Source organism: Formica exsecta, unplaced genomic scaffold (assembly GCF_003651465.1).
Source record: "Formica exsecta isolate Colony F162 unplaced genomic scaffold, ASM365146v1 scaffold2, whole genome shotgun sequence".
In the NCBI taxonomy this organism is placed as follows: Eukaryota; Metazoa; Arthropoda; class Insecta; order Hymenoptera; family Formicidae; genus Formica; species Formica exsecta.
Genome location: NW_021849297.1, coordinates 1569860 through 1588969, shown reverse-complemented (window position 1 = coordinate 1588969; position 19110 = coordinate 1569860). Strand labels below are relative to the sequence as shown.

Genomic DNA, 19110 nt, shown 5'->3' with positions numbered 1-19110 from the left:
GTTCATAAGGCCGTTATCCCTTTATTACGACTTTATGCGACTAATCTCAAATTTCTCTAAGTCGGCGTAGAACGTGGTCGTTTTACAACGTTTAACCAAACTAAACGGTCACAACGCGCGCTCTACGATAATTTTGAGATGTCCACGTACAACATAAGTGTCATTATCGAATTTGATTATTTTACACAAATTTAAGCATTTACATGAATATCTTCTCACGTAATTTATACAAAATTTACGATTATATGAAAAAAAAATCGACGACCGCTTTGATACCGTTTTTAGATTACGAGACGTCCTTGTTAAAGGTGCGTGCGGCATCGCGAAATCGAGCGTGTGCGAAAACAAAAAGCACCGCTTGTTGCCGATACTAGTGATGTCTGCGGCCCCGAATTCACCGAACCACAGAAAAAAAGATATTTTCCGCCCGTAGACACCAATAAGAGAGCGAGTTCCCTTCCCTCGTTTCGTACTCACAGCCATCAGCGCGCGAAATGTCCTCCCCGCCATCGGGCCTTTGATGTCGAACATTACAGAATACGAAGGATCCCGTCCGGATAGTAGAGAGGAATTTTCGACGCCCTACCACCCCGGTGACCACTCGTAAATTGTCGCGCTTTCTTCTCACCCCCATTACCTCTCGCGCTTTCGAAACTCGTGTGCAAAGAGAGGAAACACTCTTCGGCGTCGTTCTCGCACTTCAGCGGACGATCGTCGGCAAGAACGTGCCGACGGGGTGGCCGCCCTTGTGCCCTCCCCTTCGCGAGACTGGGAAAACAATTAAGGGAAGGCGAGGCGCCGTGTCGCCTTGTATGATAATGCGTTGTAACCTCCGGCACAAGAGAAACGATACGGTAAAGGAAGAGGAGGATTACACGGCGCGATGGGGGTGAGCAGGAGGAATGCATGAAACGGGTTTGTTCAGGTACGCGATGAGGGAGGAGGTTGGAGGGAAAGGAGGATGGGGAGGAGAGTGCGGCTAGAAGAGAATACGGAGTGGTTGGTCGGAGAGGAGGTTAGCGGAGGTCGTGGTTCTTACTTTGCATTCTTTTGTGTATCCTCCTGAAGCCCTCCGCCACCCGCCATCCGCTACTACCCAGTCGTCCTCCTCTCCCTTGAAGCTTGAACTAACGCCCGAGGTTTTAAATGCACTTGTCTACTCCATATACCGTTCATAAAGACACATATGCCGTCTGTTGAACGAGTGGGCACGAGAGCCGAGGTCTTGGAAAGCGAGATAGGGCCGCACGCGCGGGATTGAGATAGAGAACAGCGAGAGATAGAGAACGACAAAAGAAGAACCGAGAGGAAGTGGAAGAGAATGCGGTGCGCGTAACGATATGAAATGCATTTTAAATTCTAAGCATCGACCGTATTACGGGAGAAGATCTCGACTCTTCGTCTGCACAATCCCATGGGTGGAAAGATGAGAACTGCGCGGAAGTTGAAAGAGGAAGCGGCGAGAACAGTGGGCTCTCATGTGATTTTTGTATGGACACACAAGGACTATCTACTACTGTCCGTGGTATCCGGTTTTAATATAGACATCATCTAATATTCCCTACTCTCTGTTATCACACATATTAAATGTATCTTTCATGCATTATATATACTCAAAGAACCAAAAACTTTTACATAATATTTTCAGTTATGAGGGTTTTGCATTCGTAATGAATGTAGAACATATACATATAGATGTATGTCGAAAATTTGTAAAATTAATTTCGCGAAATATAGATCATACTTCGAAAATCTCGATAGAGATAAAATAATAAAATCACTCGTGTATAAAAGCAATCGTGGTATAGAGAATATATGACATTGAATAAATTATAAATTATAAATATTTTAATTTGATTAAACTTTTTATTACAAGACGCTATTCGAAACGTAAGATTTATAATCAATATAATGCAGTGTTCAAAATATTCCTATATGCTTTTAATATTGATTTGTACAGCAGCCAATAAATGTTGTAGCCGAAATATAATAATAGGCGGCGTTAAACGTTCTACATCCGGCTCTACCGTGAAAATATTTAAGCCAGTATATATTATTCGACTTACATACATGTTCTACAAAATTGTATGATCGCGACAAGATTTCGAATTTCAATCGATCGATCGCACAATTTGAGAGTGATAATTAATTTTAATTTACCTCTTGTGTCCCGGTATCCGCGCACCAACCAGCTCTCTGCTACGGCGTCATTCGTCAATCTAAACAGAGAAAAAGTAGTTTTAAAAATCCGAATATACAGACTTTTTAACGAACGGTAATGCCCCCAATTCGTCTTTCTCCCCGATACAATAATAATTACGCTATGAGTACGATATCACGGATAATACGTTCGTAGGAAGCTCGCGTCGCACATTCATCAAATACGGAGTCTCCGCGGCGGAAACGAATGGGCAATTTTGCGAGACCGTTCTTTCGCGCGGGCACGTATAATGCAACATAGGGGGTCGAAGGTGTACCCCAAGAGTGCGTCGATTCAAGGCAACGACGCGCGTGGGAGGACGCCGTGGTGGTCCTTTCAAACGGGAAGAAAGAAAGCCAGGCGCGAGATTCGCGCTTCATTCACTCGCGGGTCCACGGGGGAAAGGCACGGCGCAAAAGGCTCTCCTTCGAGATGTAATTAGCACATCTTTTCGCGACGACACGCAACAATACGGCTTTTAATTAGTATGCGTCCACCGATTTTTCCCGCTACAGCGCCTTTCCGTGCTCTCTCCCCTTCTCCCATCGCACCCCGCTGCTACCGCCCCTTCGTACGCGTAAACGATAACGACAACGAACACACGTGGTCGATTTCACATATATGCACGCATGACATACACACACATCGGGGCGCAGCAACGAACCGAGCGCGTTTATGTCGGCGCATCACACGCTGCTGCACCACAGAAGTGTCAATACGTGGGTGCGTGTACGCGCGCGGCGAACGAGCTCGCGTGCACATACCGGTTTGCATTACGGCGGATATACTCGAGCGCGTAAGGCGTTCCTACGGTATAAAGAGCCGCGACGAGCGTCGACGTAACGACATGTAATTCGATGCGTCGCGCTCGTTTTCCGCTCGTAAATTGCTCGCCATCGCCACAGATGCTCGCGCAATTTCGAAATTATTTGGCAAAACACCGGCAAAGTTAAACTTGGAAGAAGCACAAGAATAATTGTCGAATAGTAAAGCGCGATTTTTTTAGTAATTTTTTTTTTATAATAAAAGTCCGATATACACAATCGCAAATATACAGAAAGAGGAAAAGGAATATATATTTGATTTATCGAGCGTAATTCAAGTATCGTATATCTTAACCGAAATAGATGTGTCGAGATTAAACTAGTTTGCCGGTATCGAAGAACAGATCGAATGCTTATAAATTTGCTAATAATTTTCTTATAGACTTTCGCAGAGCAATGTGTATGCATTGATTTCGATGGTAGAGACAGTTCTATCCATTGCCGACTTTAAAAACTTTATCGTCTGTCACCGATAGCCCATCGTGGCAATTGTCGATGACATGTATAACTCAGGGACACGACGACGAAATAATCCCTTTCTTTCTATATGCGAGGCGTAAAAGTAAATTATGTCACTTTTTCTGCAACTAGCAATCCGATGACGTGCGAAAGTAATGATATGACAGTGTGCGACAACGTCTTTACATTACTCAATTAAGTGCGAGCGATATTTTTTGCAAGTGCGCGAATTCATGCACGCTTCATCGTATCGATATCGGCAAAGGTCACATGTTCAGATGCATATGTTCCTACGTCTTAAAGACTGCGCTTTATCGTCAAACACAACCACCTAGATATAACGCGGGAGAGCGTGACGCGTTAACGCGATACGTCGATCCGCAATTACCATGCGAGCCTCCACTCGCATCCTCGAGACAATTGTAGGGGGATGACGAAGGACACCAATTGCTGATGAGCTAGCGACAGAAAGCTGCACGATTTCCGGGATGTGTGTTAATATCTGATATTAGATCGAGTGTCATTCAGTAATGCGCGCGATTACACGTGATTACGCAGAATGAGGGAAACAAATGCAAGAATATACGATGAGTTGGAACTAAAAACTTTTCCATGTCAGGGAGACAAACGCATTATGATTTACGACAAACCTATATACATATGTCGTTTAATGTGTAACTAATTTCTTACGTAATAATTATTTCGCAGATTTCAAGTAAAGTACGATGCAATTTGAATATTTTTAGACTTTGTCAATAAATCGTAACGTAATGACTGAAGAAAATATCAAATATTCGCGACATGTGAAATAGGAAACTATTATAATTTTAAACACAAAATTAAGTTGTAATAATAATTTTCAACGCGTTCAATACGTCTTTTATTAAACACGTTATGATATAAATTTATAATTGTACGTATCATTCTCTTCATTGGTATGTATAAACATGTTATAATTCCATTTATTTTAATATGAGAAAATAAAGAGTATATTAAATATGCATATGAAACGTTTTACATTTATTATGTTTTATTAAACACTATTTTAATTACGATAGCATGCGATACGCGTCGATCTCGACGGCGGTTTAAAATGTCGCGAAAAGTCGAGTTATATCCGATTTCGAAGCGCGCAATCTGTGTCAATGCCACGATTTACAGTTGCGAGCCTTTCGGGAATTGAACGAATATTGAAATTGCGGGAAACGCACAGAACTTTTGCATAATGAGCTGGCGGCTCACGCCGTCACACGGACACGTCCACGCACACCAATCGCAGCGTCGGCGCGTACATGAATATTTTCATTTGATTGCGTTAATTAAACTCGCGCTACCAGGCGATGACCTTTGAAGTTCAGCGGCACGCGGTACGCATACACCAATTACCGATATTATTAATTGCAATGTGCTCCCTGTTTTCGGCAGTCATTGCGTGGCTGGCGAGATATCCGCGATCTTATGCCCCGAGTTGAGAAAAATCTTTCCTTCTGAAGCATTTTACATACTTTATATTAATGATAGTCGTATTCTTTAATCGCGGTTTTATCGTGTCAATAGTGAATATATGTTTCATCACAAGTGATTGCGAAATGTTCGTGATAATGCGGCATGCATTGTCTTTAAAATTGTTCGCGGTTTTGCGGTTAGATTTTAAACCGATGTTGCAAGAAATTAGAGAGATTTAACGGGGAACTCCATGGTACGATTTGATAAGGCCGGCCACAAGATGACGGAAATTATTGCGAATGTACTTACACATCGAGATAACAGCCACGGAATGTGTTATCATACATGCGGAATTTGTTGTCATGCTCTTCGCGATATAACATATCATTCTATTGCAATATACAATAAATAAAACGATGTGAGTACAGATAAGTGCATCAATAAACAACAATTTACAAGTATAAAATAAAGTGATATAAATAAAAAGAAAAAAATTCAATGTTAATGTAAAAAATACGTAACATGAAGAACTATTGTTAATTCAGATTGTTATTAAAATTTATATTATATATCAATTTTATATTCTCAAAGCTTGTCGGTAATGACCGACAATTTTCGAAATCAAAAATAAACAAAACTATATGTGTTCTCATAGTTATTTCGCTGATAATTAAGATGATGTAAATAAATTGAGCAACATAAAAAGTATAACCAAAAGTGACGAAAATTGTCGCGAAAATTAAGTTTCAAAATCCAAACGCTAGAAACATTATCGATCAACAAATAATAGGTATAATTTAATAATTCAGTCTCATTTATTAAATTTAAGATATACCTATATATATGCTAGCTATTTGTATATCGTAAATTTTCTTGTATTAATATAAACGAAAATTTCCACGGCTAAAGATACTACAATCAATGGTCAAAATGTTCCGGAAACCTAATTGTTTAATGAAAGGATTGTCCGCGCATACAAATACATTGACATTTTAGTTCGCATTGGTCATGCCTGTATTCACATTGATTTTAAATCGAGACGAGCTGTAAATTTTATATTATTTCTTAGATATTTTGTTTTATTTTACACATTAGTTTTTATCTAAATTAAAAAAATGACAAAAAACTTTTGTAGCGAAACGATAAAAGAACGAAAACAATTTTTTGAAACAACAAAATATAATTTTTAAAGAGAGAAAAGGAGAATTTATAATGCAACTTAATTTCACGTATAATTTTCGGACGACACTTCCTTGCCTGGTGCTAACAATTTTCATCGTGCTTTCGAGACCTCGCACCATTCCGTTTTGCTATGAGATCTACCAACCACCGCCGTTAGGGTGAAGCACTTACAGCACAATGAGTATGCAAATAGACCCGGCATTCGGCTACATTTGTTTCAACGAGCTTAGGAACGCCGTCTCGCGCGAAGAAGCAATTCCTTTGCGTAAAGGCCATAAAAGTCTGTCCTGTATTTCCAAATCTTTACAAAGCGAAGGGAGTTACTTTCCGCACGTTTTTATTGCTCGTTACTTTGCCCGCATCGCTCGCTCGACATTGTTTCCATCGTCGGAGTTCCTTTCACGACGAATGACGCTACTTTTTTGCTCAAATATATCGATCGCAAAAGTTTTCCTCGTGTTTCATTCCGCAAACGGCATAGTCCGATTAGATCAAGGTTTCTTCTTCCAAGTCTCTTTACGCTTGTGCGAAAGGTTCTCCTTCGCAAAATTAAAACTTTCTCAACTTTATTTGCATGCAGCCTACTTCGTTACTTCTCCGCGCGTGTCCTGAGAGATTAGGGCCCGACAATTCACAGATCCGACGAAAGTTTTGTCTCGCGTCGCATAAAGCTAACGACGACGATGACGACGACGACGCGTTAAGACGCGTCACAACGTGGCAACAGTCCGAAACTTGGCAAATTTCTGACAACGACGGCCGTTTGGGAGGGCGTTATTCCCAACACTTGCCGGGACATGATCCATATAATAACAGCCGCGAGATTCCTAAAGCCCGATGTATCCCGACTCGTTCGGAGCCCGGCCCAAATCGCTCGATCCGCGCGTAGCTCGATTCTCGAACGATCCTCGAATGATCCTCGAGTATCGCGCTTCAGTATGGGAAACGCTATGTAATCGGAGCTCTTCGTCTACATGTGAGGCTCGTTAATGAGTGATTAAGCTCGCGCAATGACAATCCATTCCCGATTTGAAAAGCAAGTATCTTTTTTTTTTAACGCGGTGGAAAAGAATATGCGCTGACAAAGTGCGTAATGGAATTCATTGCTCGAGGTAATCTTACTTGTGTTCTTTTTGTATTAATATTATTTCTGTAGTAATATTTCTGCACGCACAAAGAGATAATTGAACTGTTCGAGGCGCTGCTGCCTGACAAATAGCCGTAATTACGCTTATCCGTTATATGCTTATTAAGCGGTTAAATTATCTTTCTTGATTTCTCGAATAGTTTTTCGTATCAATTACATATTTATATATGTTCTGATATATCTCTGTATCGTTCCGAGTATAATTATAAATTTATATTGAACACCCTTCCACATTGCATGTACATATTAAAGATTTTATATTCTCGTAACATTTTTCAAAATACACATCTCAGCCGCATTCGAGATTCCAAGGGAATAAATAATTTCCCTAGACGTATATACTATATAAACGATACACGAAAGTGCCAGCGAGTATTGTTTGACGCATGACGGCTCAACGATGTATCTCAAGGCGAAGTGGAAACTCTCTCTTCCACCGAAAATCCCGAGACGTGCCGCAAGTTTCGCGAGCAAGGACGGATGTAAACTTTGAAACCCGGTAGGCCCCACTGAATTCGTAATCGCGTAATCCCGAGATTTCATTAAACCAAATATCCGAGCTTTCTGTCGTCGGGGCTTAAGTACGCTCCCTAACCGAGAAAAAGTTACGCGATTCGGTACATCGGAAATCTGCTTTTATCCTTGCCGCAAATTAGCTTTAGCAAAATTAATTAAGAACCGGAGTATCGCGGTTGAGTAATGCTAAAATTGTCCGTAATGTAGACGCGAACTTTAATCCCGTTCGATCAATCCGCTGTCAAGCGAGTATAAGCTAATCAAGCAAGTTACCTACAGTCTTTCTTTCGCGTGTATGTAAAGTTGATTTCTAAAGTTGATTCCTCGTGTGACAGACGATAAGTTTTACTTTCAACTATAGACACCGCAGTTATAATTACGTACACATATTGCGATTATATAAAAATGTTTCGATGGCAGCAACGCCCGTATTGTGTCTTATCCCGAGCAGCTTCGGTAACGTATCGAAATACATATACATATGTAACTCCTGCTGTCAAAATTGTCGACGCGCGTGAGTTGTGCAAAAGTGTCAACGCCGCGCGCATATTTTATCGGACGTTAACGAATCCGAACATGAAGGACGTTAAGGAGCGCATCGTGTGGGAAAGCGACGTCCATTCTTTCGACGACAATACAGCCATTTGATAAAAGTCACTCGATCCCCCTTTCGCCGCGAACAAATATTGGAAGGAGAGACTCGCGAGCGATAAGCGTGAAACTCTGAATTTGAAGCTATTGTAGATTACGGGCGCGTTTATATGCGCGTGTGCGTATGCATGCGCGTATTGGCGTGTCGTTACACTTACTGCGCTGCTCTACGAGGCAGATGTTGATAACGAACGACAGCGACAGAGACAGGGACGGTGACAGCTGCCCCGTATTGTTTGACACATTCGTTGATTATAGGTCAAAGGCCTCTTACGAAGGATCAAAGAATTGTACGATCAAAATATTTTACGCGAAACGATAATTTCCGACAAATCTTCTTACGTTGTACGGAATATCTGAATACTTTCTTAAAATACAATTGCATGAATCTGGCAGGTTTGCACTGGAAATCTATTGCTGTCTCTCTAATTGCGCAGTTTCTTCTCTAGACATAAAAACAATTTTACTCCGTCATATTGATCTGTTTATGTAGATGCACATACTTATGACATATGTACATTTATTTAACTTTTCTCTCTTACATAACTGAAAGAGATGTGTGAGATTTCTATTTCTCACCGAATGAGTGGCGAACTCTATTCAGTCCAAACGAATACAAGCTTGTTTAATGTACGAAGGATAAAGACTAATAATTAGTCACAAAATAATAATAAACTCTTTTTTAAGGAATGCTCTTCATCAACGATATAAACTCATAGTTATCTATTTCAGGAATACACTCGAGTTTTTAATTGAAATAATGAATCATAAAAGAGATTTAATAGCATTTTATTCGTGTGCTCTCTTTTCGTCAAGAAATAGACGGAACATTATTAATATAATTCAAAATGTCTGTATATGAGTGACTGTATATTCTGAGATCCAAGATGTTTTCAAAATGTGTGATATAAAAACTGATTAAATTTAATTAAAGAAATATGAAATTTATATTATTTGGCAGATATAAAATAGTAATATAATAATATTATAAAAATCATTGGAATTTGTAAATGAAAATTGAGTTTTCAAATATCATACGCAAAAAATATTTCGTGAAAGGAAAGTATTAATGACTCTCAAACATTAACCGAAAGTTTGAGAACACGATTAATAATTCATTCTAAATTACAGCTTAATAATAATCGTTGAATTTTATCGCAAATTAGTTTTGCTTCAGAAATTGTAATATTTAAAATTTTGTAATATTATATGTTTGATAAGAAACGGGCTTAATTTCGATATCCTTATCCGTTTTCGTCGGATTACTAAGTAGATCTTTGTGCGTGAAAAACGATTTTTATTTATCTTTTATTGTATAAAATAAAAAAAAATGACATATCGTAATCTGATAAGTCAACGGAATACGAGAAACACTGATTGAAACATCGGATATATTTCAGCAGCACATTCGCAAACTACGTTCTTTAGTTTTACATATTGGCCCGTGCCGCATTTGTACCATGAATTCCGAGGTGCATGAACCTTAAATTGATTCTTTAAAAAATGCAGATGTAAATGGTATCGATATCGAGCCAACGGTTTAAGATTGCTGAAAATAAAGATCGAAAAATATTGATTTTATTAGTTGAGCAAACCCGATGCATTATCGAACGGCCAGCGGAATGTTCTTGATTAGAGAAAATAAAGTGGATATAAACGCGATGTCGAGAATCGCGATCGCGAAGGATTTCCGACGGAGGCGACGCGCGATAGAGATCACGTCATCACTAAATACTCGCGTATGCGTATCGTCGTGTAACGTGAAACGTCATTTACGCATAATCCGATTTCCAACGACGTCCAAAAGTGATTACGGAGCGTCTTACGCAAACGAAGTGTCACCGTCGCTCCCATACTCTCTGTGCGCCTTATGAGATGCAAACTGTATAAAATAAAATATAAGTTAGAACACAAGGATTCTCGGGATGGATAAAGGATCGCGCAAGCTTTCGTCGTCCAGAGCTTCGTAAATTTGCATACAATTGTACAATTAATTGAATCGTCATTGTGACGAAAACTTGCAGCATCGATTAGGCGAGGCACGGGATACGGCATACACATGTAATACATGGGAAAATATAAATAAAATGCAACAGAAAACAAAAAGCATAAAATGTATTTCGTAACAATGATATGAACGAACGAAAGCGAAACACACCGGTAACACACACCGCATAAACCACGCATTGACAATCGCGATGAATAATGGAGGGGTCAATTAAATCTCAATTAAACACCACCGGATAATACAAATCGCGGCTCTTTTCAGTGTCGCCTCACCAGAGAGCTAGGTTTTTTTAAACATCGCCGGCGCGTTCACCCGCTTCGAAAATCAGCATGCCATCTATAGCGCGCGGACACACACAGCTCGGTCATTTTATACACCTCGTGAAGAATGGCGCATTAAAATTACGTTGATGGGCCTCGAAAATATGATTTCCACTCTGCGCCCATCGATAACCTCGCCATTCGACCGAATCAAATTCTATCCCGACACTTGGCGATACCGATACCGCGCATATTATATTCTGTATCAAATTATCCGTTAATTTAATAACACGTTGTGTCGTCCTAATTTAAAGCCGTGTCCATCATTAATCACGAACGGCCGCGACTCGAAACTAAATCAGTATCAAGTGTGCTCGCTTATAATGGGAAACGCGTTACGAATACGTTACCCCATAAGAGCACGCAACGTCGGACGACCTTCTTCGGAACTCGGACGAAGGGAGAAGAAATACGCGAAAGAAAGTCGATCTCTGAGAATTAATTTCTTTCTCCTTTATCTCTGTAACTTTTTATATTTCTTTGCATCGCTTTCCATCTGTTCGTCTCCCAACGTATAATCAGTATTGCCAAGTATCGTTGATATATGCTTTTGCTTTCGAAATATCCGAGGTAATACACGAATCGAAAATAAACTCGATTGTCTCATCGATATACGGAACAGCACCGAAACACCGTATGAATTATTTAGTATGCGAACACAATAAGTGATGCACCGGCCACGTAACTTTACCTTGTCTACGATGCGATCACGTTATCCCCGAGATAAACACACGTGTCACACTGAGTCACAAACGGCGCGCCGGAAGAGTAACACGGTGATCACAGACTGATCGAAAGAAAATTCGCGAATTCGCGTTTACGTAGACACAAATGTTCTCTCGAAGATCGACGGAGTGTCGTGGACCGACGTTCGAACACGATCGTCACTACTGTAGTCCACCTACAGTTCACTCGGTCGACCAGTCATTTTCGTCGACATCGCGAGAAATAGGCGCGGTATCACATTGTCTTCCGCGAAAGTTTTCTTCGTCGTCATCGCAAATCACGTCGATTCTATCCACGATCAACACTAATCAGCAACCACTATCTGTCCGTTGGCTGTCTGTAGGCTGCTAGCGACTGCCAGCGACTCAAGATTCCGCGCGATCTTCCGTTCACCGCGTCGTGCACCACGTTCGCGGACGCGCAGCTCCACGGCGTTTGGTCCTTCGTGTCCTTAGAGCATAGGTATATATCCGCGAGCGGGTGTGCGCGTTCCTTGGACGTGTACGCACGTGCATGTAAGCTGGATGTCTATAGCCGTGTACGTGAGTCGGTGTTTCCTCCGGTGTACGTGTGTCTCGCGCGTGTATTACGTGTGCGCGCGCGCAAGTAGTCTCGTGTGAGTGTATATGTGTTTGTGGGCGCGTGTACGTGTTGGTCAGTGTATGCGGTGTACGTGTACTTGTGTACGTGTATGTGTGTATGTGTAGGTGAGCTAACGGTGCGCGCGCGCGTATCTGTACCGGTGGGTATATTACAAGGTGTACGCGTCTTAAGTGATTTCGGCCTCGCTGGTCAGGCAGCCCCGGCAGCTCCGTATGATGAGGCCGCCGCTTTGCTACTGACAGACCTAAAGACCACCCTAACCCTGCAGTCGGGGACGAGGGGTTCCCCACCCCCGTCGTGAGCGGACGAGAGAGAGACCACCCTCCCCCGCCAGGGACCAGGGCGAATAAGCAACCCTTAGCACCCGATGCCACCTCCACGGCGGCGGCGCAAACGCACTCCTGCCTCCGAGGGTAGTCTTATCCCCACCGACTCTTTCGTAGGAGCGAGACTACCACCCCCACCCACCTCCCAGTCGATTCCAGTCCTGCCACCACTATCGCCCTTTCCTGCACCCCCTCGCGACGCACGCTACCGACGCCGCCGCCGACGCCGCCGCCGCCGCCGCCGCCGTCGTATCTGCCCCTCCGACGGCGGATTCGACAGCGAGGAGAATCCCTTCCAGAGAGAGAGACGAGAAACCCCTTCTTCTCGTCTCCTACGGCTTCTACGGAGGAGAGTCGTCTTAAGATAAAAACACGGACGATCGGGTTTTGCAGTTAACCCACTCACCCTCGACTCGCATCCCCTCTACACGCGTGTCCTTTCCGTCCCCTCATACTACCCCCGATGTATCCCCCTACTCCGTGCCACACGGAGCTCTTGCAAGCAAGCAGCCTCGAGTCGCCCCAACCCTTTCTCCTTCACCCCGTCCACCTCGCCACGCTGCTCTCCGCGGATCTCGACTCGATGAAACTTTCGATTCTTTCGGGGGCAACCTTCACAATCCCCGCCCCCCTCTTTTCTATTTTTTCCTCTCTTCGCCGACCGATACATCGCGTGTGTCGACCCGTTCGACGTTATCATACCGTTCACCCTCGGAGCACACATATTCCCCACCCCTCGCCCGGCCTTCCCATTGCGAGAGACAACAACGGGACCGACCTCGTGGTTTTTTACAGAACGGTGGGGGAAAAGGGTGACAGTATATATTGTTGTCATTTTTTTGAACGGTTTCAGGCGCATCGATCTTCGACGACTACACGTCCCGTCCTGGTCACGCGCCGATGTGACGCGCCGACAAGATCACTTTCGCCGCCGTTTCTTTCCGAGATGAACTCTATGACCCCGCGCATTACTTTCATCGATATTTTCTGTTAAGGGAGAGAATTCTCATCTGAGAGATGGCGGATTATATCGGCGAATTCCTTACAAGAATAAAAATCCTGACAAGAAGAAAGATCCGTTATGTCTTTTTGGAGCAAATACGGAAATATTTTCGACTTATATATTCTTGTTCTTCTCCGTTTTATTTTTTCTAACAAAGAATAAAGTCATATCTGTGCACGTACGATTTTATCGAAACGACTCCGTTTTCAAAAAGTACAAGAATATTTTTATATTTATACAAAAAAGTAAATACAGAAAATTAGATAGATACATCAATCGAGATAAAAGTACAAAATATTATATGACATAATGACGAATAATACAACGTAAAAATCAAATATATATATATATTACCGGAAGTCGTCGGCAAGTTATGTACGTGCTCTACAAGACGTTGCCTAGAGATCTTTTGTGAGTATAAATAAATGTAAAGATACATGGGCGGGAGAGAGGATAAATACATATGCTCTATTTAGCGCATAGTTAGATACGAGTTTAGATATGCTATCTTTTCAAATACACAAGATAGGGAACAGGTTAGAAGACATTTGGAGATGTAATTTATTTTTTGTATGAGTCCTGTTATTTATACTTTTTCTTATTTTTATGTTTTTCTCTTTTTCTCTCTCTTTCTCTTTCTGGGGAATTTTCTCTATGGTCTAATTCAAAATATGAAATGATGATAATTGTTCTATCTTTTCCAACATGTTTGCTCCAAAATGTATGTGTTTGTTAATATTAATAATACAATAATAAAAAATAAAAAAAATATATATATATATATATATATATATATATATATATATATTACTAAATCAAATTAAAATTATATATAAAACACGAAACATCGCTCACACTATTAATTTGTGAACAATTTTTGTAAGATTATGTAATTATATGAACGATTTTCTTGAAAATTTCTTGAAAAAAGATCTAATTGTATTCTGCGAATCTTTTGTTCATGAGCTACATGTAAAATTTGTAAATGCAAGGATGAAATGTAAGATATTTTTTATAAAAAATATATTTGCAAAGTTGTTTGTAAATTTTTGAAAACCTTCATACTTTGTCTTTGAAAACGTGATTTTGCACTGAATACATTGATCCTTACGTTGAATAGATGATATCCAAATACAAATAAATAAATTTTGAAATAAATGTAATTTGAATGAAAAATTGCATATAAAATACAATCCGTAATATCGTTATAAGATATACGTATCAAATAAATAAAATAACTTTTTTATGCAATTTTGAAATATTTGTATTTTTATTGGTAAGAAGAGCTTAATAAAAAAATTAAGTTGCATGCAAAAAAGAAAACATGATAATTTAGATAGATGGTAATATCTTTAAAACATACATTTAATATATTGCGAAAATATTATGAAACCATTACGTAATTTAAAAAAAGTATAAAGCAGTTAAAATTCAAGAAACAATAACAAGATTAATAACTTTTCATAGCTATAAACATGATTACGAACAATCACAGATATGCACAAAAATATCTAAAAACCTGCCAAAAATATCTAAAAATCGCAATTATACATCAAGAGCATGTAGTTTAATAGACACCAAAACAAACTTTGATTTACGATGCAGTATCACGAAAGTTCTTTTACGCCTGGCCCTTTGACCACGAGATTGTATCCATTTAAATGCCTGAACGAGAGTGTGATCGTCTACATTTACTCAAAGTTTGAAAAAAACTAATATCAATTTTAACTTGGCGTATAACTTTTAGGTGTAGCGCGTAGCACAACACATAGTCGAAACTATTCAAAAATCGGAGAATTTTGCCCGAAAATAACGACAATGCTCGAGAGATTTGCGGAGTCCGGTATTAAACTACAATCTGTCTAAATATGTAAGTATTGTGAATATCATAAAAGAGAGATTCTCTCCAGAACCTACGGCGCAAAAGGGTATCGTCTACCTAAAACATTCAGTAGTAAAAAGAGCCGTGGGGGTGGCAGATGTATCGAAACAAATTTTTATGCAGGTCAAGCTTTTCTGCGCTTTTCGAAGCCGCCACCCCCACCCCTGGTTATACACCCCACTACCGATCGACACTCATTTATACTTTTACCACCACCCCACCGCCCCCACCGCGGGGATTGTTTATGACACGATTCGTTTGATTATTAGCTGTTTATACGCGACCATCGATCGAACCGCTAACTGCACGCGGCATTCCGACAGCAAAACAGTTCCGCCGCGCGCTTTACTGCAACCCTTTCGCTCCAAAACCGGGTTTTTTTTTTCCGAGCGTGTATCTAAACCGGCGAAACTGGTTTTACTGGACTCTCCATTGGACTCGATTATTCCTTTTCGTGATCTTAGTTCTATACAGACGACTGTTCGAATGACATCTCAAAAGTGCTTCACGGATACGTCTCTCGTCGTTCATCGATGCAACCATTTTGTGTACTATAGAAATAAGATTTTGGAATCTTTCTGGTTCAACGTAAAGATGTTTACGTACGAATCTGTTGCGCAATAATTAATAAAAATAAGGGATGAAGCGTTATATTCTACAACACCAATCGCGTATTCTTCTCTGACAGTTTATGTATCTTTCCAAGTTTTATTTCAATTTCTGCTTGTCCTGTTTTTTTATCGCGGAAGATTAAAGAACATAATTTACGATTATTGTACTTGACGTACGTTAAAATGTAATAGTATTTTTTTTCGAATTATTATAAAAATATTTGATGTAAAGCAATGATGCGGATTTTTAAATCTATCATTAATTGAGTTTAGTCTGCGAAACATATTTTGGTTATTTATACATTTCACTTTACATCGCATTTGAGAATGGCTTCGGTGAGGTTTATGTTATTGATTTAAAAACGAATCCGCGCAACGTCTATCTCGACCTGTCGCGGGTTAAACGGCTGCCGTCGGAACAATGTTTGACATCTCCGCTTTTCCGGCTGACAGGAGCCAACCGTACCTACTGTCACGAAGAGGCTTTCGATAAGTTTTGCCGGATTATCATACGTTCAAAATTTGCTTCTAGTTATCAATATTTTGTGTTTTGTTATCAAAATACAATTTAATATATTATATACGTTACATAAAAATTATCAATCAATTATTATATACTTTTTTTTCTTACAATTTATATATTATCCCAATTTTATATATTCATTGTTAAATATTCATGTTTATACTTTTATCACGTAACACGACTTTTATGTAGAATTTTAAGTTATCTACAAACCTGACGCGGCACGACTTTTTCGCAGGGAAAATGTTTATATTGCAAGTGGTATGTATTTCTGCCACTTATTTTAAGTATATTAAGTGATTATTTATTTTATATAAAGGGGGGGGGGGTTATAATATGACATAATATGTGATATTTTACTATTTACATTTTTTCCAATAGAATATCATACAAAAGCACAAACTTTAATAATGTTAATATGTAATAGTTAATATGTAATGGTTTTTACCGCAATCCAAATTTCAAATGCAATTAAATATGTGATTTAGATATTCAATATTTAGATATTTGATAAATATTTTAACATATCTATTTTATCAAAACGCTTCACAATTATTTATATAGCAAAATTGCACGATTTTGTACCAATTGTGCGATTGTTTATTTTATTAGAAAATTATATGTGCACTATTCACTCATCGTATTTTACGTTGCAAGATTCAAATTTCTTACACGATCTTATTATCACTCAGATATTATAAATTTTTGCCTTTATGCGAGATTTTACTTTATTATTATTTCTTGACGTGAGCACAGTTAACACCAACACATTACACCTGTCACCGTTGACATCACCACACGATCAAGAATTTTTCCTTCGCTCGAAGCGCAACTAACCTAAGGGGAAACAGTCCGTGTAATACGGACATCGTGAGATGTGAGAGATAACTGATTCGATCACTAGCGAAAGATATGTTATTTTTCGAGCCCACAACATACCTATCTACTGAAAGAAAGTAAGTGTTATCGTAAAATTGCTTAATTGTATATAAAACTGTCCTTGCATGGATTTTCCGTTATTCCAAAAAAAAGCTTTCGCTAAATTTTATTTTATTAAGACGTGAACGTAAAATTAATATGCATTTCTGTTAATCTCTATGTTGCAGAATTGTTTCTCTCTCTCTTCTTCCCTTATATATATATATTTTATTTAATATCGTAATTTTTTTTTATATTGTAAAAAAAAATATCGTAGAACAGAAAAATCCGTTTATGCGACAAAAAGTTCAATGTATGTATAACGTGTCGAATCGCGTTTGTCTTCTGAAAAATAATTCACATAATCGCGGATTGCTTCGCGTGCCATTAAGGGAAGAAGATCGTTGCGCGCGAACCACGCTCGCGAGTTAGCAACAAGACGCAGAACGAAAAGAACCGAAAAGTTCGAAGATTTCGATGCTTCCTTTTGTTCGTCGACTCACCTGTTTGTCGCGCCGATCCCGAGGAGACAAGTTCGGAGGGCGAGGACGGGTAAGAAGACGTTCACAACATCGGCGCACTCGAAGCCGGCAGAATGATCCTCTTCGATTCTCTCTCACTGCAAGCTCTCGCGCGAGCTTTTAACATCACAGTATCTACAACGTCGCGTTAAGAAGTCCTCCTCCCCCCCGTACACCTTTCCTTCCGTCGCGAGAATTTCTTTTTGTTTTATTTAAAAAAAAAAAAAAACTTTCCTTTCTTTTTTTCTAAATATACTTTAAACAAATTATTCCTTTGATCTCGTCCTTTTTCTCGGCTCGCGCGCGCGGCCCCGGTGCCTCTTTTTGCGTTCGGGGCTCCCGGCCTGACGAACGTGGCCGATCAGCGCGCGGGTAGAGAGAGCTTGGGCTGCGTGGCGGAGCGCGAACTTTCGGGCTTGCGGGCGCACTGGCGCACACGGCACACTCGCACCGCGTAGGCGGAGAGAGGAGAAGCTCCGGCGGATGCTGTAAGCCGAAGGGAGAGAACTACGCGCGCCGGCCAGCGGCGGAGCAAGCCGGTGGGGCCCCTCTTGATCACTCGCCCCGTACAGTGGCGCCCCTGTCGCGCGCAATCGCAAGCTCACCGCTGCTTCTCCTAGGCGCGTTACACGAGCGACGAGGACGAGAGATTGAGAGATCGAGAGGAGGCGGTGGGAAACGAACGAGAAAGAAGATCCGCGCGCCGCGCCGCGTCCGCGCCGGCCGAAGAGAAGGACCATCGGGCGAGCGGGCGAGCGAGGCGGTGGACCGACGAAAGGAGTCGACCGGGGAAAGGGGGGGGGTGGAGGGGGGCTCGCTATTCCTTCTCCCACTCTTCTGTCGCCCCCATGTGTACTCGTTCTGTCTCCCTCTGTAGCTCCGTGCTCTCTTCGTCGTCCGACTCGTCTAGGCAGACCCTTGTTATCTACCTGGAGCACGGGCCCAGGGGGGCCTCGAGCAAGGCCCCCGTTGTCAGGCCTGTAGGCATCTCGTGTTCCCACGAGCTCGGGCCCCTCTGACGTACGATGTCCCGAATGTGCGGCTACAAGGCGTCCTTTCCTCTACTCGTCTATATCGTCGATTTTTTCTCCTCTCTGTCGATCCTCTCACGCATTTCACTGGTTCCGTTCTTCTCTTCTCTACCCCTTCCGTACCTTTTTATTTTGGAACTCACGAGGAAACCGGTAGCCCGAGGTAGTCGTCGGCGGCGATCTTTGAACGACTTCCGGATCTTTTGAGAGACT

The 19110-nt window shown here is 41.0% G+C and overlaps 1 protein-coding gene across 1 annotated transcript in view; it reads right to left on the bottom strand.

The window, feature by feature from the left end:
• LOC115234498 overlaps positions 1-18854 on the bottom strand; it is an 82083-nt gene extending 63229 nt beyond the window's left edge. The window contains exons 1-3 of the mRNA XM_029805630.1: positions 18796-18854; positions 17849-17956; positions 2161-2219 (exon numbers count right to left, since the gene is read on the bottom strand). Of these exons, the coding sequence (XP_029661490.1) occupies positions 2161-2219; positions 17849-17956; positions 18796-18854 (226 nt within the window). The remainder of the gene's footprint in view (positions 1-2160; positions 2220-17848; positions 17957-18795) is intronic.
• Positions 18855-19110: the final 256 nt, after the last annotated feature.